The sequence below is a fragment of the Micromys minutus genome (assembly GCF_963924665.1).
Source record: "Micromys minutus genome assembly, chromosome: 16".
Taxonomy (NCBI): Eukaryota; Metazoa; Chordata; class Mammalia; order Rodentia; family Muridae; genus Micromys; species Micromys minutus.
The window spans coordinates 16,854,289-16,875,153 of NC_137985.1; the positions used below are offsets into that span (position 1 = coordinate 16,854,289).

Genomic DNA, 20,865 nt, shown 5'->3' on the forward strand with positions numbered 1-20,865 from the left:
GGGAGAGGACATCACACACAGGCTCCTTCCTCCAATATCCCCTCTGACTCCACCAGAGACAGGACCTGTCCATCTCCGCCCACTCATGACGTCACTACCCACGTCACTGCCCCTCAGTCCACCTCCCTGCCCACTCGTGACTTCACTGCCCCTCCGCCACTCAGCCCAGTGCCCTGCGTAACACAGCCATCACCCCCTCACCGGTATGCCGCGTTCTCCTTCCTCCCCTGGCTGCCCTGCTTTGCCCTGGAGAGCAAGTCAAAAACAGAGGAGGTGAGAATTGCCTCGTGCTTCATGAGACACATGTGCATGTATGTGTCCACAAGTGGGAGTGTTTTCATGCAAGAATGTCTGCAAAGGAAAGATGCATGCAGGGAGTGAAATCAGCCCAAAGGAGAAGCAATACTAGAGGGCAGAGCCATGTAAAGCTTTTGAGACTGAAGCCCCAGATACCAGACATGGAGTTACAGAATTTGGCATTGTCCTGCTGGGTTTCAGTCTCACGTGTTGGTCCAGAATTTCTCACCATACCTCTATTCTTCCTTGTGGAATGGGAATTATAGTCTACGGCATTGTAATTTGTTTGTTTGTTTGTGCTTTTTAAGCACTGGAATTTTTAAAAAGTACAGGGCTTTGAAAGTTAGATTATATTTTACATTCAGAAATAAGCATGAGACTTTGGGAACAGGAAGTAGACTAGGGTTTTAAATCGATGTATTTGTATGTCCAGAGGACAAGGGTTGGAACTGTGCCAGATAGGTTTTCTTTTGGTAAGATTGGTTTCTGTTTGTGTGTCTGTGTTGAGTTGGTACACAAAAGTGCAGGTGTTCCAAGACACCAGAAGAGGGCGCTGGATCCCTGGACCCAGAGCTACAAATGGTTGTGAGCCGCCTGATGGGGGACTGGGAACCAAACTCCAGTCCTCTGGGAGCGTAGACAGGGCTCCTAACTGCTGAGCCAGCCAGCTCTCCAGCTCTGTGATAGTTAGTTTTTATTGGCAGCCTAAGGCAGTCTAGAAACATCCCAGAAGAGAGTCTCAATGAGAGTTACCCTGTGGGGGTGTTTGTAGGGATTGTTTTGATTAATTAAGCGAGAGAAACTTACCTAACAAGCACAGACAAACCATCCCAATACCCACCTCCACCATGGATGAATACATGCTGCTCCCCTGGGGCCAAGCCACGCCCTCCCCATACCCTCTGACACATAGCTCACCCGCTTGCCTTTCTCCCCCAGTGGTCCCAGGGGTCCAGGAAAACCAATAGATCCCTGAACAGAGAGAATCAGACATGAGACTCAGGAATGTGAGCATGAGGCGAAACTGGTCCCTGGATCCATCCTTTGAGGATCCTTAGGCTACTGAATCTGATCGCTTTCTGCCATCCCCTCCAGTCCCAAGCTCTGAACCATGTTTCTCACCTCATTCTGGTTCTCACCCCACAGCAGCCAGACTACCTGCCTCCAAATTCCCCAGGTATGCCTGCATGTTCCATCCCGGGACTCTCTGCACAGGTTCCTCCCTTCACCTTAAACTCTCTTCTCTCAGATCTACACAAAGCAACCAGTCACCCATCATTCACGCCTTATTTGCACGTGTATGTGATGTGTGTGTACACATGCCCATACACACACACAGAAGCCACGGGGGACTGTCAGGTGCCCGACTCTATTATTGTCCAATCTCGGCTGGGAAAGCACTTGCTTAGCACGCAGGAATTCCCCCAGCACCACAGGTGTGCTGGCATCTGCCTGTGGTCCCAGCTCTCAAGGTGAAACACAGGGATCAGGAGTTCAAGCTCAACTTCATCTACATATCTGGTGTGGGCTAGCCTGGGCTACATGAAACCATGTCTCAACAAAAAACCAAAGGGGCTGGCTGGACGGTGGGTGTGGCAGCCCACCTGTAATCCCAGCACTCAGGAAGTAGAGACAGGGAGTCCCCAAAGGAACAAACTGACTAATAAGACAACTGGAACCGGTAAGCTCTGGGTTCCGGTGAGAGAGAGATGGAGGATACTGGACATCGACCTCCAGCTTCCACACTCAGGAATGCCTGCACACATGGAGGGCAGCACACATCAACGTCAGTGCACACACACAAAGCAAGCAACTCAAAGGTCTACAGAGGCGCTGGGAATTCATGAGAGGTTGTTAGGCTATGGGGGGGGGGGCCTTGAATGGGATTGGGTGCCGAGGTCTCTGTCCTCTCTTTATAGCTCCCTTCTCTCTCCCTTCTCTTTTTCTTCCCCTTCCTCCCCTTTCTTGGCCGTCTCATCTCTCCCCACCCTTCTCTACCCCACAATCCTGCTTCATGATGTGAATGGCTCCTGTCTGCCACCTTTGACCTGCTACTATCATCTGCCAGACGCTGAAAGTCAAAGGTTCACTCAAGACCATGAGCCAAACACGACTTGCCTGCAAACGCTGATCTACAGTGAGTATTAGGCAAGACAACCATGTCAGCTCCAAACAGCAAAGATTCGGAAGTGAGGAAGAGAACTCTGTTTCCGGTGAGATGGCTCAGTGGGTAAAGGTGCAGCTACCCGTCCTAATGACCTGATTTGACCTGCGGCACCCACGTGGTGGAAGGAGAGAACTGACCCCCTGAAGTTGTCCTTTATGTGTGTGTATGTGTGCCTAGTGCCCACGGGGAACAGAAAAGGGATCCTCTGGAGCTGGAATTATAGCCTTCATGTAGATGTTGCAAACTGAACCCAGGTTCTCTGTAAGAGCAGCAAGAGCTTTTAACCTCTGAGCATCTCTCCAGCCCATAAATGTAATTTAAAAAAAAAAAAAAAAAGAATTCTGCACTCAAATTTTCTCCCGTGCATCTTTAAGATCCCAAGGGTATTTACATAATCAGACATGCTCAGTCAGTCACCCATGATGTAGTCCGGGGCGAGGCTCAGACAGAGAACATAATCTTGCACGCACTCTCATCCCTCGTAACACTGGCACATGTGTTTGTGCATAGCCGAGTTTCTGTATAAATACACTGTGCTGAGTTATAATGAATTCAAGATTGGAAAGGTCTCAGTTTTGTGGGTTTTCTCTGTTAGGATTCCAACATCTGTGTTGCCCCGCCCCCTGGTCTATTTTGGCAGCTTGATTCTTCGTGTGGGATTATGGATAGGGTACCTTTAAGGGGCATAGTGCACTGAGAGGTCTTTAGGTCATTGGGACTAACAGGAAGGGATTAACATAGTTCTCCTGGGACCCGGTTAGATCTCACGAGGAGAGAGATGGTTCGGAGGATAAGAGCACACTGGCTGTTCTTCCAGAGCACATGGGTTGGCTTCTCCCAACACGCACACGTCAGCTCACAACCATCTCTGACTCCAGTCCCACAGAATCTGAAATTCCCTTCTAGCTCTGCAGCATTGCATGCACGTGTGGTGCAGCCTATATGCAGGCAAAACATAAAATAAAAAGAAATAAAAATCTCAAAAAACATTTAGAAGAGTTTTTTTTGGTTTTTTTTTTTTTGTTTGTTTGTTTGTTTTTTTAAGCATTCTGATGACCCACACTTTGGTGTTGGTTTGGGCAGATAGATCTCTGTGTTTTCAACTAGTCTGATCTATACAGTGGGATTCTGTCTTAGTAAAACCATGACACCTTTATTATATTTACTAATTTCAATGAGCCTGTGTGCCACACCATCCATGTGGAGGTCAGAAGACAGCTCGCAGGAGTCATTTCTCTCTTTCTACCACTTGGGTGACAGAGATCAAACTCAGGTCATCAGACTAGGAGGCAAGGACCTTTATCTTACTCACGCAAGAGGATTTTTGTTTGGTATACGTGTGTTCCTGTGTGTGCACATGCATGTGGAAGCTGGACATCAATGCTGGGTGTCAATACTTCACTTCAGTGTTGCGCATACATGTTCATGGGTGTGTGTGGTGTGTGAACATGTGTCCAAGCAGAAGCCAGAACAGGATGGCCGACATCTACCTCCATCACCGTCCAGGATCTCTCGCTGAACATGGAGTTAGCCTGCTGACCCCAGTTAGCCTGCAAGCCTCAGGGGTTCTCCTGTTTCAGTCCCACAGTCCTGGGGTTGAACACAACCAAGGCCTTGCCTGACTTTTTTCCTTCATATGTAAAGGAGTTTTGCTTTGGTCTGTGAGCATGTGCGTGTGCGTGTGGTAGTGCTGCTGCCAGGGGACAGACTTTGTCAGATCCCCTGGAGCTGAGGTTATAGCCACTTGTGAACTGGCAAGGGCTCTCAGCTGAGCCAGTCTTCCAGTATGAGAACTGGGTGACAGACATTTGAACTCAGGTTCAAACTCAGCAAGCTCACTCTCCACTGATCCATCTCCTTGGCCCTTAAGTCTTTGAGATAAAGTGTCTCACTGAACCTGGAGCTCGGTCAAGGGCTAGACTTTCTGGCCAATGAGCGCCAGGAACCCTCCTGTCTCCACCAATGAGCGCCAGGAACTCTCCTGTCTCCGCCTCCCAGTGCTGCAGTTACGAATGTGTACCACACATGGCTTTTCTCATGGGTGCTGGGACTCAAATTCAGGGCTTCATGCCTGCACGGTAAGTACTGTACCAACAGCAATCCGGCCAGTCTCTAGAGGGCTGGTATGAAGAAGGAAGGGTGGCCATCCATCTCTGGCTTCCTGTGCTGTTGTGGGATCACTCTAACTCATGCCTGCTTTTGCATGACACATTCCCTAATAAAGTAACTCAGTCAGGGAGGGAACTTAACTAGGGCTAAATCAGTGGAGTCCTCTGATTTTAAATTATTAGCCTTCAAAGCTATGCTAACAAAACCTCTTTTCCTCATAAAACAGTCAGCTTCAAATGTTTTTGTTATAGTGACAGAAAATAGTCTAACATAGCCCTCTCTGGTTGACAGACCAAACAACCACACCAAAAGTCATCATCAAGTGAATAAAGGCAGATATCACAGGTTCCTCCATTTAGCTGCTGGAAAAATGGGTTCAAAAGCCTCACTCAAGGTCATGGAGGTCATAATCACTTCTGAGAATGAGGCCATGAAGCCCATGTCCTACTTAATACTCTCTCGATGACGTGAGCTGTACAGCCAACCCACATCCCCCGCCCTGGTCACAGCCTGGACCCACAAGTACCTGTCTCTACCTTTCCCCTGCCCACCTCCAGTTCCATGGCCTCTTACCTTAGGTCCTGGGCGTCCTGGATAACCTGGGAGACCTGGCACCCCAAGCTTGCCCTACAGAAGAAGCAAAGATTGTAGAACAAAGGTCACACACCGAAGCTGGAGAACAGAAGGGAAACTGAGCAACCAAGTGAGCACCAAGGAAACTGGGATCCTCTAAGGGATCGTGAGGAGCTCATTCACCAGACAAAACCAGTGTCCTCATCTGTAAGGTGGGGATAACTGTTTACTACAGGGGCTTGAGAGATGGCTCAGCAGTTTGATTCCCAGCACCCGTGTCAGGCAGCTCACAACCACCTATCACTGTGGCTCCACGGACTGGCCTCTGGAGGCATCTGTACTCACAGAGAGACACAGAATTAAAAATAAGTCTCCCCCTTTCTAAAGACAGGGTCTCGTTGTGTAGCTCTGGCTGTCCTAGAACTCACCAAGTAGAACTGGCTGGCCTCAGACTCAATAGAGAGTTTGTCCCACCCCCACCCAACCAGCTCTGGAATTAAAGGAATGCACCACCATGACATAAAATAAATCTTTTAAATGTCCATTACACAGAGTCGCTGTGGGGGTAAAGTGAAGATGCGTGCAAGTAATAGCTCTACAATGCTCAGGAAATAAATGAAATAAGACAGGGGTTGGTTTAGCCTCACATCCCTCTCCAGAGTCCCCAGTGAGGGGCTGGGGCTGGCTTCACATGACTGGTTTTCTAACAAGTGAGACTTCCTGGTTCCATCTTCAGATGGGAAGTGAGAAGCAGCCAGGCACCCCATTGAGTCACCTTCTCCCCTGCTGCTCCTGGGGGACCCTCATCGCCAGGCAGTCCCTCTGGCCCCTTTTGTCCTTCGGGACCATCCTCTCCTCTGGGACCTGGGAGTCCGGGGTTTCCCTGAGATAGAAAAGGAGGGAAATCGGTCACTTGGCCTTCCTGCTCTGATGACTCACAGCCTATCCCCTCGTGTTTACCCCACACAGTCCTCAACTGGAGCTGGTCTTACCCGGTCACCTTTTGGTCCTTCATCACCTTTGAAGCCAGGAAAGCCATCCTCTCCCTGGGAGGGGATACATAAATGGAGACAGAGAAGGTGAGAGAAATGAGAAAAGGAGGGATAGAAAAAGGGACAGAGGCAGGCACAGAGCAGAGGTCAGGGGGGCTCTTTGTGGGGGCTCCCTCTCCCTCCCCTCCAATGAACCCTTTCCTTCTCACCCGTTCTCCTTTCTCTCCTTGGAAACCCCGGTTACCAGAGGTACCCTAAGAAAAATTTTAGAGAGCTCTCAGTCTCCTTAAGGAAGGTTTTAGACTTGACCTAAAACTCTGAGAACAGTTGCAAATGTGGTGGTGAGCCTTAGAGGAAGCAGTCCGGTCTCCTCAGAGCCCCTTAGTGTACTTACTCCACTACCCATCCCCCACCACCCTCTCCCACCCTCCCCTGCAGCCGCCAAGTTCAGATGCGCGGGGGAGAACGAGGAAAGCCAAATCTCTATGCCATTCATCTCTACTTCCTGAGGACACAGTGTCTACAGTTCCTTCTGGCAGCAGAAAGAACATTCCAGAGGCCAGCCTCATTCCAAAGTCAGGGGAGAGTTTCCCCCATTGTGCTGGCCACAAGGAGACTCTGTGCCCGGTGAGAGCATGCCCATCCCGTGCAGAATGCATCCCCTGGACTGACTTCCTGCCTGCAGCACACTGACAAACTGCACTTGGCTCAGACAGGAACTGAGCTCAACTGAAGAATGAACAAGCAGTTGGAGCTGATGCAACTATGTGCTGGGAAACAGCAGGGCCTTCGGCAGCCCCCCCCTTCTTCCCCCCCACCCCCCCCACACACCCCACCCCACCCCACCCCCACCCCCCCACCCCTCCCCACCCCCCGTAATTCACTGGACCACAGCAAAGAAAGCTTTGGGCTGTGGCCCTCCCCTCCCTTGGCTACAAAGTAACTAGATTCAGAGACAACACCACAGGCTGCGGCCACAGCCCTCCACTTATCTGCAAAAGAAGCGGGGACACCCCCCATCTTCCACCCCACCCCCACCAGAGGTTGCCAGATAAGATCCAACTCTTATCTATGTTGCCTGCTCTATGCTTACATCAAACTATGATAAAATCCAATTTATAAATTAAGCAAAGAAAAAGATGAAAAGGGAACTAACAAGAAAATAGAGCCATTAGTATACTGGCCCCAGGGGGGTTGTTTTGTTTTGTTTTGCTTTTGTTTTGGTTTTGAGACAGGGGACTCTTGTTTTGTTTCTGAGACAGTAGTCCTACCTACCTGGCCTGGAATTCACTACATATCGCCCCAGACTTTTCAACTCTTAGTTTGAAACAGGCTGGCTTCAGACTTGTACAGCTCAGGCTGATCTTAAATTTCTGATCTTCCTCCCTCCAGTACTGTGAATACAGGGGGCAGGGGGAGGTCCTCTGTGTGTGTGTGTGTCTATGTGTGTGACAGTGTGTGTATCTGTGTGTATACGTGTCTGTATGTTGGTGGTGTGTGTGTATTTTGTTAGTGTTTCCTTTGTGAAACAGGGTCTCAAAATATAACAATGCAATGCATCCCTGGCTGGCAGAATTCACTGTACAGCCCAGGCTAGCCTCAAACTTGTAGCAATCTTCTTGCCTCTGCCTCCCAAATACTGGGACCACAGACAGCACATGATGCCTTGCAATAAGTTGATCTTCTGATACCACCACTGAACTGTCCCACCTCCAAGCCCTCAAGTGTCACCTACCTTCACACCACGAGGTCCAGGATAGCCCTGAGGGCCTGCTGACCCTGGTGGGCCCTGAAGGAAAAATAAGGTCAATGCTATCTTGTTCCAGTCCTTCCCTGTTCCCAGTAGCCTGTCTCCTCACTGGCACATGGCTACTTGCTACTCCTCTTTCCCAGCCCAGCCACTGTCCTGGTCACTCACCTGAGCCCCTTTTTCTCCTGTGGGACCCTCATGGCCTGGATGACCCTGATAGAGAAACACATCAACTCATCAAAGGCCAAAATTTGCCATACAATTCCCCAACCCTTACCCTTCCCTTGGTCTCAGCTCCTGGTTCTCACCGGGGGGCCCTCAGATCCTGGGACACCTGGAATTCCGGGGTTTCCAGGGGGACCCTGAAAAAAAAAGGAACAAAAAGTAGCCCAAGCTCGGCATCTGGACAGGGGAGAGAGAGGGGGCAGGGAGACGGGGATCTACCCAGGCAGCTCAGAGTGAGCCCACAACACAAGCTCTGCCCATGTTTGCTGTGTGGCTCTGGTAGACCAGCTTGCCCTCTCTGAACTTCAGAAATCCTCCTATCTGGGAGAGATGCAAAAGCGATATGGTGGTGGCACACAGGTGGATCTCTGAGTTCGGGGCCAGCCTGGCCTACAGAGTGAGTTCTAGGACAGCCAGGGCTACACAAAAACCCTGTCTTGAAAACAAATGAAACAAAACAAACAATATGAGAAGGGTCGTGACGTGGCTCAGTAGTAGATCTCTTTCCTAAAATCCCCAAGTGACAAACTGGGACACTGCTCCTGAGTAGACTGCTTGCCTGTCCCTCACAAGGCCCAGTACCACAAAAAGAACAGAAACAGCATGAAATATGCTGGAGTTGGGAGCTTCTCACCCACACACTTTTGTCTTGTTTCTTTGTTCATTTCTTTCATTTATTTACTTATTTATGGACACAAAGTTCTGCAGTAGGCTGGGACAGTGTCACCATACCTGCAAGACATCCTTCTTTGAACCTACATCCCACCCACAGCTCCATGTGCAGAAGGATGGGCTTGGGCAGGTGTTAAGGCTTCCCAGTTCTGGTTTCCTTGCCTCTTATCTACCTTTGGACCTATCAGATCTTTGCAGGATGTGGAACTTAATTATTATTGTTATTATTAATTATTGATACGGGAGAGTTTAGCCCACTCTGGGTGGTATCACCTTGGGCAGGTGGCCCTGGGTTGTATGTGAAACCAGGCTGAGCAAAGCCAGTTAGCAGCATTTTTCCATAGCCTCTGCTTCAGTTCCTGCCTCTAGGTTCCTGCCTTTCCTCAATAACGTGGAAACATTGGTCAACGAGCACTTTCCTCCTCAGGCTGGTGTTGGTCAGTGTTTAGTCACAACAACAGCAAAGCAAACTAGGACACACACACACACACACACACAGGTGTGCACACACTGCATATGAACACACACACAAATTGTACCTGCCAAGGAAGCAGAGACAAAGCTGAGTGCTCTGGTTCCTGAGAAAGGTCTGTCCTTCACTAGCATCTTGGGAATCCCTTCTGTGAGGGTTTCTGTACTAACATCTCCCCTGTCTGCCAGCCTTGGTGAGATTCTCCTGGATACCCTCCCCCAACAATACCGCTCTGTCGCTCTGGACTGGCTTCGGGAATGTTCATCAGCAGGAAGTCCCTCAAAGGAACTCTTGAGGGACCTGAGGAAGTTGCTTACCTTTTCCCCTGGAGTGCCGATGGGCCCCTGGGGGCCTGGGATTCCCTGAGACATAAGAAGAAGTTGAAGGCGTCATAAAAAGAGAGATGGACAATAAAACTGGACAGGGGAGGACTGTGGCACAGCCCCAACCACACCCCATTGTCAAGACAGGGGGCTTGAACCTGGGAGCCATGGTTTCCTTGCTGTCCTGGGGGACCTGGTTCTCCAGGAGGACCCTGTGGGGAAAGGGTGGGTTCAGTGAAGCCAGAAGGGGTCAGGATGTGGAGGGTAAGGAAAATTCCACGTAGACAAGGCTATAATGATCGTGGGCTTGGAGTGTCAGAGGCGAAAACAGATGGTAGGGTACTTACCACGTTGCCTTTGGCACCTGGTGCACCATCAGTTCCTGTCACACCCTGTGAGGACAGAGGATGTGAGACCTGTGTGAGAGCTGCTGAGGAACACGTAGAAAAGGGAACAGCAGCAACAGCTCAGGGGGTGCTCAGTGGGGAAGGGCACTCGCTGCTCGAGCATGAAGATCTGAGTTCAAATCTCCGGAACCCAGGCAAAAGGCATTTATAAATCCCCTACAGGGAGATGAGAGGCAGAGACAGATTTCTCTGGAAAAACTGAAGGCCAACAAAGTGACAAAAACAACAGAAAAACTCTCAACCAAGCCCAGGCGATTGTTCATGGGCCTTTAATCCCAGCACTCAGGAGGCAGAGGCAGGGGGCTCTCTAAATTCGAGGCCAGCCTGGTCTACAAAGTATTTGTCTTGAAAAAACAGCAACAACAAAAACCAAACCAACACAAAAAACCCTCAAACAAGGTGGGAGCAGACGAACTCCCACAACTGTCCTCAGACTTGCACACTTGCACTACTGTGCAGGTAATCACAGTGCCACACAATAAAGAAAAGGGGGCAAGGGAGAAAGGAAGCTGCCGGATCACTCAGTGGATAATGGCGGTTGTGTTAAAACTGATGTCCTGGATTTAATTCCAAGGACCCACATGGTGAAATAAAAAAAAAAAAAAATCTGATCTCCACATATGGGTCGTGCAAATACACCCCCACACACACACCCACACACACCAATAAATAGGGGCGGGGCTTACAAAGAGAAGACAGGTAAGAATCAAATATAGACAAGGAACCATCAAGATTCTCACCGGGCGTCCTAGGGGGCCGGGGGAGCCTCTGGGACCAATCAGACCTCGAGGACCCTGAAAGGAAGGGGCCACATAATCCCAGCATCAGAGGTATATACTCTTGCAAGTGTCATGCCGCAAGGGGATTCTTTCCTCCTCTCAGTAAGTAAAGGAGTCTGGGGTCTCCCAGTACCTACCGGCTCTCCAGCCTGGCCAGTGGGCCCTGGTGGTCCCTGCAGGCCCTGTGGAAAGTGTCATCATTTATAGTGGGCCAGTACAGCCCCAGGATACAACTTTCTCTCATCTAGAAACCCCTTTATGAGTAACTCTGGTGTCTCCACACTCTTACAGACTGAGCTCACAGTCTCCAGGCCTCAACTTACCCTCCCACATCCTAACCCTAAAGCTAGCTTTCAGCTCCAATGCAGCCTTTTAGAGGACCCTGCGGCTTCCTGCCCCTCCACAGCAGACCCCAGTCCCCAGACACATTTCAGCCTATTTCTGGTTTTTTGTGTGTTTGTGTGTTTTGTTCATTTGTTTCGGTGTCAGGTTTGAAGCCAGGGCTTCTTACGTGGTAGGCAAAAGCTCCACCACTGAGCCTCACCCTCAGCCTCTCACAGGATTCTCCACAGGGGATCTGCCACTGAGTTTCTTTCACCCCCAACTGAAGCCTTCTAGGCAAGAGCTCTCCTCCTGAGATCCAAGCTCTTGTGTCTCTGGGTTTCCTAAACCAGCCTGTTTCCTCTGCCTCCCTCCTGCTTACCTTTGCACCATCTTCTCCTGGGGGACCAGGTGGCCCGACAGGTCCAAAGTCACCCTGGTGCAGGGAAGGAGGAGGACATTTGAATATATCAGCATATGCAGAAGCCGCTCACTTCTGAAAAGAAGCTCAGAGTGGGGACGTGAAGAGTCGAACAGAGTGTGAAGCTCTGAAGCCTTGCACACTGAAACAAGGGCGTGAGTGTGGAAGGGGCACTCACCCTCTGGCCCGTCTCACCAGGCAGCCCGGGCAGGCCATCAAAGCCCCGGTCACCCTGTGGAAAGAGAGCAGCTGCCTTGAATCCTTGACTTGATGGTCCCCCCCACCCCACCCTCCAAATCCCCAACCAGTCCTGGTCTCACCACTCACCTTGGGTCCTGTGTCTCCCGGGAGACCCCGAGCCCCATCTGCTCCAGCTCGGCCCTATGAAGGAAGTGAGGCTAAGTCAACGATGGATGAACTTCCCAGAGCCCTTCCCCTAAATGTCCTACCGTCATCATGGCTAGTGTGCATTGCTTTTACTGCCTCCCAAAGGCTGCTTTCTTAATTTATTTATTTATTTTATTTTATTTTTTTGGTTTGTTGTTGGTGTTGTTGTGCTATTGGGTTGCTCTTTTTTTTTTTTTTAAGATTATATTTATTTTATTTATATCCTCAGACACACCAGAAGAGGGCATCAGATCTCATTACAGATGGTTGTGAGCCACCATGTAGTTGCTGGGATTTAAACTCAGGACCTCTGGAAGAGGAGTCAGTGCTCTAACCACTGAGCCATCTCTGCAGCCTGTTGTTGGGTTGCTCTTTACCAGCTCCTGACTACACTTCAGATTCCAGACCAAGCACTGTTCCCAAGTCTCCCCGAAGCTGCAGCCTGCCACATCCCTTCCCCATGCACCCAGCAGACATTCACTGCAGCCTTCAAAGCTCAGGTCCCTCTGGTAACACAAGAAGACCAGAGAGACGAAGCCAGGACTGTTGTTTGGTGCTGGTGGTGAGCAGATCATAACTCAAGAACCCAGAAGTTACTCACTGTCTTGCCTTCCCGTCCAGGAGGCCCAGGGGGGCCCTGTAATCCTCGAGGGCCCTATGGTGGGAAACAAGAAAAAGGAATTAAAAGAAAAGACTTATGCTTTTCTGTTTGTTCATTTTTTGTTTGGTTTGGTTTGGTTGGTTGGTTGGTTAGTTGGTTGGTTTGGTTGGTTGGTTGGTTGGTTGGTTGGTTGGTTGGTTGGTTTTGACAAGGTCTTATCGTGTGATTCTAGCTGGCATAAAGCTCACTATATAGACCAGGCTGGCCTTGAATTCACAGAGCTCCTCCTGCGTCTGCCTCCTGAGTGCTGAGATTAAAAATGTGCACCACCACCACCTCAGCAGAGGTGCACACATTTGGTCCCAGTGTTTGGGAGGCAGAAGCAGATGGATCTTTGGGTTTTAGGCTAGCCTTGCCCTCCTGGTCCTCCAGCCTCTACCCTGCCAAGGGCTGAGGTGACAGGTGTGTCCCCACACCTGGTTTATGTGGCACTGGGGCTGGGACTTAGGGTTTCATACAGGCTAGGCAACTGCTTTACCAGTTGACCTCGCCCCCAGCCCAGGAGCTATTTTATTGATTTTTATTTCATGTGCTTTGGTGTTTGCCTGCATGTATGTCCATGTGAGGGTGCCTATGGAAATGGAATTATAGACAATCATGAACCACTATATGGGCACTGGGAATTAAGCTCAGGTTCTCTGGAAGAGCAGCCAGTGCTTCTAACCACTGAGCCACCTCTTCAGCCTCCTTGGGGCCTATTTTCAATCACTCCCTAGGAGGGGCAGAAATTTCAAAGGTATGTTTCTATTCCATTTTTTGCTTTCCCCAGCTGCCATTTTATCCCATAACCTTTGAAGGAAACTTTTCCCATCTAACCCATTCCCCGCATGTTCCCCCAAACTCACCTGAGGCCCTACTTCTCCCAGTTCACCTTTCAGACCTGGATACCCAGGGAGGCCCTTGGAGGACGAAAGATGGGGGAGGAGCAGAGAGTAAACAATATGGCCGTCTGGCAGATGCCCTCTCTCCCCAGTGCAGACCCCTTACTCACCACAGGGCCTGGGCGGCCAGTGAGCCCTACTGGGCCAGGGGGCCCTTTCATGGACAGCTGGAAAGAGAGACAGAGCAAGAGTCCCCCATAAGCCCACAGAAGCACCACTAGATTAGGAGTGTGCCTCCTCCACAGGTTGCAAATTTCTTCCCCAATTCATATGTCAATAATGCTTTGAGGGGAGCCTTTTGGAAGATGATTGGGATTGGAAAAAATGAGAAGGGCGGGGTCCCCAGACTGCCCTGCCCTGCCTCACCAGTTACAACTCGCCCAGCTAGGTGGCAGCACGCGGGGCTGGGACTTCCAGAATCGTTAGCCCAAATCCTCTGTTCTCTATAAAGCACCCAGGCTCAGGGTTTTACAGCAACAACAGAACCTCACAGCATGCATCGGGAGAGAGGCATTCTCGCTCTCCCAACCAGTCCTGCATTCACGCTGCCTCTCACATAACACATGTCCCTTTCCCCACTCACCTGAGCCTGCTGCAGCACTGCCTGGGCCTGGGCCTGCTGGAAGGAGACTGGGGGTCCTTTCATGGAGCTGCTCGCAAAATGGAACTAAGGAACAGCTATCCGTCAGTAGAGATCCACAAGGAGGCGTCCCCTGGGGTCAGGACTCTCCCCGCTTACCGGCATCATAATCACTGTGCCGGGCAGGCCCCGGACTCCATCAATGCCTGGGATTCCTGGGAGGCCAGCAGGGCCCTGAGAGAAGGGGTGGATGGAGGAGGGAAGAAGAAACAGAGGTGAGGACAGGAGATGGAGATAGAGGGAGAGAAACAGAGGAGCCCGATGACCTAAGTTTGATCGCCCGAGGTCCACATGATAGAAGGAGGAAACTGAGTCTTCCAAGGTGTCCTTTGACCTCTGCTCAGGTGCCAGGGTACATGCCACTACCCCCCCCCCGAGTGCATGCGTGCGCAAACACACAAAATAGAGCAACTAAAGTGCCATGAAAAGTTTAAAGACGCACAAACAGGCATGAGGAGGAAAATGGGGTGAGAGGTCAGAGCTCAGAGTTCACAGATGGGGGTGATATCTCTGGGATGGTGTTCCTAATCCCATCCCCCCCACACACACACCCATATTCAAATCACCATACTCCCAAACCAAAATCCCACCCCTGCAAAGGGGTGCACTGCAGCGGGGAGTCTCTTACCGGTAGACCACGGTCCCCAGGGAAGCCTGGAGGCCCAGGAGGGCCTGAAGGACCAGATATTCCCTGTGGAGACAGAAATCAGAGGTCACAGAGATGCAGGACTTGAGCCTAGCTGGCTTCTGACCAACCCATGGCCTTGACCTCAGGCATCCCTCCTGACTCTCCACAGTGAGATGGAGACCCACCTGGGCTACACAGAGGAAAGGAAAGGAAGAAAGATCTACAGGAGCATCTAGTAGCAGAGCTGTTTTGTGAGTGGGCTCTAGAAAAGAGGTTGGAACGTGGGATTAGAACCCATACTCACCCGGGGTCCTGGAGCTCCTGCAGGCCCCTCAAACTGCTGTCCCTGGGGGAAAAACAAGTGTGAGCCCTGTTCTCACGAGGCCCCCTCAACCTCCTCACAGTTCCCCCTCCTCTCACCTGCTCTACTATTGCAGGCTCTCCTTTCGCTCCCTTTTCTCCAGCACCCTGGGGACAGTGTGAGGAGAGAGTTAACATGAGAGCAGACAGGAGGGCAGAGACAGAGACAGGAGGGCACAGAAGGAGACAGCAGGGCAGAGACAGAGACAGCAGGGCAGAGGCAGAGACAGCAGGGCAGAGACTGTTCTTTGTAAACACACAGGCCAGACAAGCCTGACAGCCTGAATCCAGTCTTTGGACTCCACAGTGGAAGGAGAAGATTGACTCCTGAAAGTCATCCAAGATGAAGGGCATGAACTCCAAAGTCCTTATCATTACCCAGTGATGCTGGGACCTTATTCAAACCTGTGGCCATCCACAGGTAACTCATAAAGTCATTTAGTGTGTTACACCCATATGGCAAATGAGTTGCAACCCTTGACACATGTAATGACATATCCTCATTGTTAACCTGACTGGATTTGACATTGTCTAGGAGAGGCCAGGGGTGGTAGCTCAGGTTTTAAGCCCAGCACTCAGAGGAGGAAGCAAGCAGATCTCTGGGAGTTCGAGGTCAGCTGAGTCCACATAGCAAATTCCAGGATAACCAACTGTAAGAGTCTGTCTCAGTAAATGAATGAATGAATCCAACAGCAACGACAAAATAAAATCACCCAGGTGATTGATGAGACAAAAGTGTGGGTGTGTCTGGATGCCTCCGGAGAGCTTTTACTGAGGGAGGCATCCGGAGGGACAGCGGTTCTTCCCCAGATAGAAAAAGTGGAGGAGAGCGCCAGGCAGGCCTCCCCTTCTCCAAGAACTGAAACCTCCCACCACACGCTCCTTTCTCCATGATTACGTTCAACTCTGTGGGGCAACTGCAGCAATATGAACAAAGCGACCCCTCATCCTACAAGTTGTCTCCCCCGGGCATTTTCTCCTAGCAAGAAAAGTAACATAGCAGAAAGTCAGTGCCCGTCTCAAGTCTGACTTTGCCTCTGCCGACACCAAGAAGAACGAGGGCTTCCTGCCCCTCTAGCCTCGTCCACCCAAGGCTTTATGACTAAGGACACCGGCGCTCTACTTAGGAGTCAGTGTCAAGTCTTTCTCCCCAGCCTGGATGGGCTCCCCTGGATTCTAGAATCTTCTAGCCATCCCTGGTCTGAAGTCTCATTTGAATGTCAAACAGATGTTAACAAATTCAAGACACCGCCAGGAGGAGACAACCATCCCATCATCTCCAGCAACAGGAGGAGGAGGAACGGTGTCCCACACCTGGAGCTTTCCCACTTCCGTTGCTTGCTAACTCTACAAGCTTCCCCCGCAGACTCTCTGGCTCCCCCTGCTGTCCACTCAGCAGGCAGGGCACTCAGAGAGCTAGAAACAGGATCCCACTGAAGCGGCTTCTCTGCTGCTTAGACTGAAGACCACTTGCGTCGCCAGCCCCTGTCACACTGCAAGTGCTTGGTAAACGGTTTGCAGCTGCAGCCGTGCCAGGTCACACAAGGGAACTTGACGCAAAACAAATACAGTCAAGAAAAGGAATACATGTATATCTGTAGCCCACCTCCTGGTCCAGCCCCTCTAGACTCACAGGAAAGATCTGGAACTCAGTCTGTAAAGACTGTTCTGCTGCCCGGAACTTAGGGCCCATGGTGGGGCCACCTCCTTCGCCCTTCTCACTAGTGTCCATCTCTGGAGTTCTCCACTCAGTTTCAATACCAGAGTCCAACTCCTGCAGAGGACAGTGGGAATGTCAAGCTTTGCCCTTGGCCACCACCTTCACCACACCAGCCCCTGGCCCAGCACCATCCACTCCCCACCAACCTGCAAGACAGTGACATTTCGTCCAATCTCAACAGTGGTGATGACAGCAAAGGGTGTGGGAGTCGGAGACATGTGGGGAACTGGCTTCTCTGTCTCAGGGGCGTGGAGGGAGGTCTGCAGCAGAAATGGAAGGAGTGTCAGATCTGGGGTAAGGCCAATCAAGACAAAGGGGACACAAAGGAGGAGCCAGGGCGCTCCCTTAAGGGAATCCCCAGTTCAGGGGTGGAAAGACAAAAGTAGCTTCCCACCAAGTTCAGAGGCTGGTGGGGGAAAGACAAGTGCCCCACACAACTGGTTCACGGCAGCCAGAGAGGAAACTTCCTCAGATACAGGAGGAGCAGAGCAGGGCCAAGTCTCCCAGGCCTGGGAGCAGAACCGCATTGGCTCCAGGGCACAGTGGATAAAGTCAAAAGCCAGCGCTTGCGGCCAGACTCCCGGAAGCCCAGCCCCACGTGTTTTCTCCCCTGACAGCTCAGCCTCAGCCAGTCAGGCTGCAGCTCCTCCTGCCTGGGCAGCTGAAGAACTGGGTCAAGGCAGAGAAAGAAAGCCATGGGGTATAGGTCAGAACCTCAGTAGTCATACTCCGGGATAGAAAGATCCAGAACTGACATCTAATTACAACCGGTGCCCCTTCCAACCAAGGACTTCAAGTAACGACCCAACCGCAGACTTAGGACCCCTTCCCAGTAACTTACCAGCTAATAACCTACAAAATTAACCCAAATTATTCCAAGCACCAATGACTGCTAGGTGAGCCCTGTCTTCATGATTCCCACAATGGCTCCAGACAGAAAGCCTTTCATCCAGGGACCCAACTGTGACCCCAAATAGTGGAGTCGTCCAACAAAAACCACTGTTTAGTGATCCCCAAAATACTAAACCCTCTTTGGGACCCTTAACCAATTACTCCACTAACAATGACCAATTATGTCTTCTAGCAATCTCCCTAATAAATAACCTCCTAACCTTCAACTAATGCACTGGCTTATTTTAACGTCAACCCAACACAGCCTAGAGTCACCCGGGAAGGACATCTGTGAGTGTTTAGATCAGGTGGCCCAGTGGGATGTCTCTGGGAGGTTGTCTTGGTTGTTTACTGATGTGGAAAGATCCAGCCCACTGTAGCTGGCCCATCCTTGGCAGGAGGTTCTGAACAGTATAAGAAAAACAAGCAAGCAGAAGTTCATGGACTTTCCCTCTCTGCCCTTGATTGTGGAGGCAATGCTTTAAGTTGCTGCCTTGATTTTTCCCAAATAAGGGACTATAGCCTGGAATTGTAAGTTGAAATAAATCTCTCTCCTCTAAGTTTCCTTTGGTCAAGATAGGGGCTTCTGTTGTTTTCATTTTTTATTTTTGCTTTTTTTTTTAAATGTGTGTGTATATGTGCATGCGTGCACACTCACACACACACCATGTGAGTGCAGGAGAAGAGGACATCAGTTTCCTTCCAACTGTCGTGAGCCATGTAAGGGGACAATGTTTCGTCTTCATCAAAGGCGACTATAAGTCTGAAAGACCCTCAAGGCCCTGCTTGTGCCATTCCCTTGCAGAAGGAGGTCGAGGGCAGGCATTGGCCCCTCATCTGAGATTCCAGCCACTCTCTCCTGGACCTCCCTCCCAGCTCTCTGTAATTCTGCCCAGGCTGCACATGGTTTCCTGGTCTCTCTCCGAAAAGGCAAGAGGACTGGGTGTGAAGGTTAACTGAAGGGCCTTCCATGTGTTCAGCTAAGGGAAAAGTCAGCACCCATACTTAGGGTGGCTGGTTAGGGGGTCACCCACACTTCAGTATGTAACCCCTACCTTAGCGCTCTGTAACTATAGCCAACCAACCCATTGGTTTCCCAAGCTGGATCTGAGGGAAACCATACCTTGCTTGGCCATTAATTCTGTACCTATTGCTCATGTTTACCAGGAAAAGTTTACACACAACAAAGACCAGTCAAAATGTCAATAGTGGCCTTTATCAACGACCTTTACCAACAACCTAGTTACAGGTGAGATCTCCAACTAGGAACTAACTCCTTACGCATTCACCTGTTCAACCAGCAATCTTAAATAGCACCCTCAAGAAGTGAGGGCAGGGATGGAGAGATGGCTTAGTGGTTAAGAGCACTGGATGCTCTTCTAGAGGTCCTGAGTTCAATTCCCAGCAACATGGTGGCTCACAACCATTTGTAATGAGATCTGATGCCCTCTTCTGACATGCACCATATATACACAAAGAATTTTCAAACGTACATATTTAAAAGAAGAAGAAGAGGGGGTGATCAGGATGTGACATCTGTTATCCCACTGGTCTCCAGGACTGACTTGGCTGGTCTAGCTTGCTAGGTAGCTGTCACCTTCCTCCCTAGATGCTCCATGTGTCGCTCCCAAAGGTGCTAGCTCAAAGATGACCTTCCCTGATGGGGGTGGGAGTGTCTGTGCTTCCCTGCTAGAACCTCCAAATGAGTTTCCAAACAGTGCCATCAAAGGAAATGTTCCCAGCAGTGACCCCCAGCAGTGAACCCCACGTACATGACAATAACCAATGCACCTGTAACCAGTTATCCCAGCTGATGACCCCCTCATTAAGACTCCACTATGACCCTTCTAATCATGGGGTCTTCATGTTCAGAGGTGCCTTCTAACTCCCTGTGGGTACAGGGTGTAGAACAGACATGAAAGACCCCCTAAGACAGGACCTGCTATCCCCTTAGCCTGACAGAATCAGACCTCGGGAGTCAGGCCTGACACAAAGGTCAGGGGCTAGAGGTGAGGGGCATCGGGCAGTGAAGAGCAAAGCAGGAGGTTCCAGGTTCTTACCTGGTTCTCAGGGGCACCAGGGGTCGGACTCAGCCTTGAGGTCTCCTTGTTTTTCTTTCTTCCCTTACCCTTTCGACCCCGCCCTTTTTTCTTTCCTTTGCCCTTCCGACGGCGAGGAGCAGGTGTTTCTGGTTCATCTTCTTTGAGGGCCTGAGGAAAGCGTTCTAGTTAGGGCTACACTGAGGGCTAGGACACGGTTGTTGTTATCACTCAGCCTGTGGTTCACTTGGGTGTGTGTGTGTGTGTATGTGTGTGTGTGTGTGTGTTGTGTCTGTGTGTGCGCACACTCACACATGTATGTAGAAACAAGAGGTCAGCCTCTGGTGTCATTTCTCAGGCACCATCCATCTCGCCATGATGACTGGACAGTAAACCCCGGGATCCTTCCCAGGACTGGGGTTACAAATGTCCCACCATCCTCCACGTTTCCGCACAGACTCTGGAGATCAGTCAAATCCTAGTGCTTGAGAGTGAATGCTCTTGACCGACTGAACCATCTCCCCATGCCCAGGCAGATTTTGTTGTTCTTATTGTTGATATTTTGGTGACAGAATTTTGCTATGTAGCCTAGGCTGGCCTCAAAGTCATAGTCTTCGTCATCACCTCCTGAGTACAGAGAAGACTGAGATGGACCTCAGCACATCTGGCTTTTTGTGTCCCATCTTCAGTGACCTGCCTCGCCTCTACTGTCTAAAGTTGTTCAGCTAGTTCCTGGATCATCATCCACTCTGGATACCTACAGGCGAGGATGCCTCACCTGCCACCTGGAACCCCCCACACTCACCCCTGTGGTTGTAGAATCTGGGGTTTCACAGCCAGGGAGGTAGTGCTCACAGGCCTGGAAGGCAGCCTGAGGATCTGGAATTATCAGCAGCTCCTGGATGTCTCCCTAGATAGGACGAAAGGGAGCCACAGGATGATTTTGGCCCTAGTTTTCCAACATGTCTCTGCCTGCTTCCAGCCATGAAACCTCAGTGCCTCCCACCCAGAACTCCCTAAGGAAGGGAAGGCGTACAGCATCTACAGGTAGCAAAGAAGCAAAGATACAGGTAGCTCGGAGAAGCAAAGCTCTCACCAGCCTCGTGACACCACAGGACAAAACACGCCCAGTGTGATGGCTAAGATTGTC

General features: G+C 50.6%; 1 protein-coding gene across 2 annotated transcripts in view; it reads right to left on the bottom strand.

Moving 5' to 3' along the window:
* COL5A3 (collagen type V alpha 3 chain) overlaps positions 1–20,865 on the bottom strand; it is a 44,688-nt gene that overhangs the window by 17,432 nt on the left and 6,391 nt on the right. For both annotated transcript variants that reach the window (XM_080930249.1, XM_080930248.1), the window contains exons 5-33: positions 20,521–20,625; positions 19,737–19,886; positions 16,932–17,045; positions 16,699–16,839; positions 15,126–15,173; positions 15,010–15,051; positions 14,706–14,768; positions 14,177–14,251; positions 14,021–14,104; positions 13,548–13,604; positions 13,402–13,455; positions 12,497–12,550; positions 11,836–11,889; positions 11,687–11,740; positions 11,470–11,523; positions 10,904–10,948; positions 10,728–10,781; positions 9,928–9,972; positions 9,739–9,792; positions 9,575–9,619; positions 8,197–8,250; positions 8,057–8,101; positions 7,874–7,927; positions 6,348–6,392; positions 6,139–6,192; positions 5,922–6,029; positions 5,147–5,200; positions 1,216–1,269; positions 202–246 (exon numbers count right to left, since the gene is read on the bottom strand). In XM_080930249.1, coding sequence (XP_080786375.1) covers positions 202–246; positions 1,216–1,269; positions 5,147–5,200; positions 5,922–6,029; positions 6,139–6,192; positions 6,348–6,392; positions 7,874–7,927; positions 8,057–8,101; positions 8,197–8,250; positions 9,575–9,619; positions 9,739–9,792; positions 9,928–9,972; positions 10,728–10,781; positions 10,904–10,948; positions 11,470–11,523; positions 11,687–11,740; positions 11,836–11,889; positions 12,497–12,550; positions 13,402–13,455; positions 13,548–13,604; positions 14,021–14,104; positions 14,177–14,251; positions 14,706–14,768; positions 15,010–15,051; positions 15,126–15,173; positions 16,699–16,839; positions 16,932–17,045; positions 19,737–19,886; positions 20,521–20,625 — 1,905 coding nt within the window. The remainder of the gene's footprint in view (positions 1–201; positions 247–1,215; positions 1,270–5,146; positions 5,201–5,921; positions 6,030–6,138; positions 6,193–6,347; positions 6,393–7,873; positions 7,928–8,056; positions 8,102–8,196; positions 8,251–9,574; positions 9,620–9,738; positions 9,793–9,927; positions 9,973–10,727; positions 10,782–10,903; positions 10,949–11,469; positions 11,524–11,686; positions 11,741–11,835; positions 11,890–12,496; positions 12,551–13,401; positions 13,456–13,547; positions 13,605–14,020; positions 14,105–14,176; positions 14,252–14,705; positions 14,769–15,009; positions 15,052–15,125; positions 15,174–16,698; positions 16,840–16,931; positions 17,046–19,736; positions 19,887–20,520; positions 20,626–20,865) is intronic.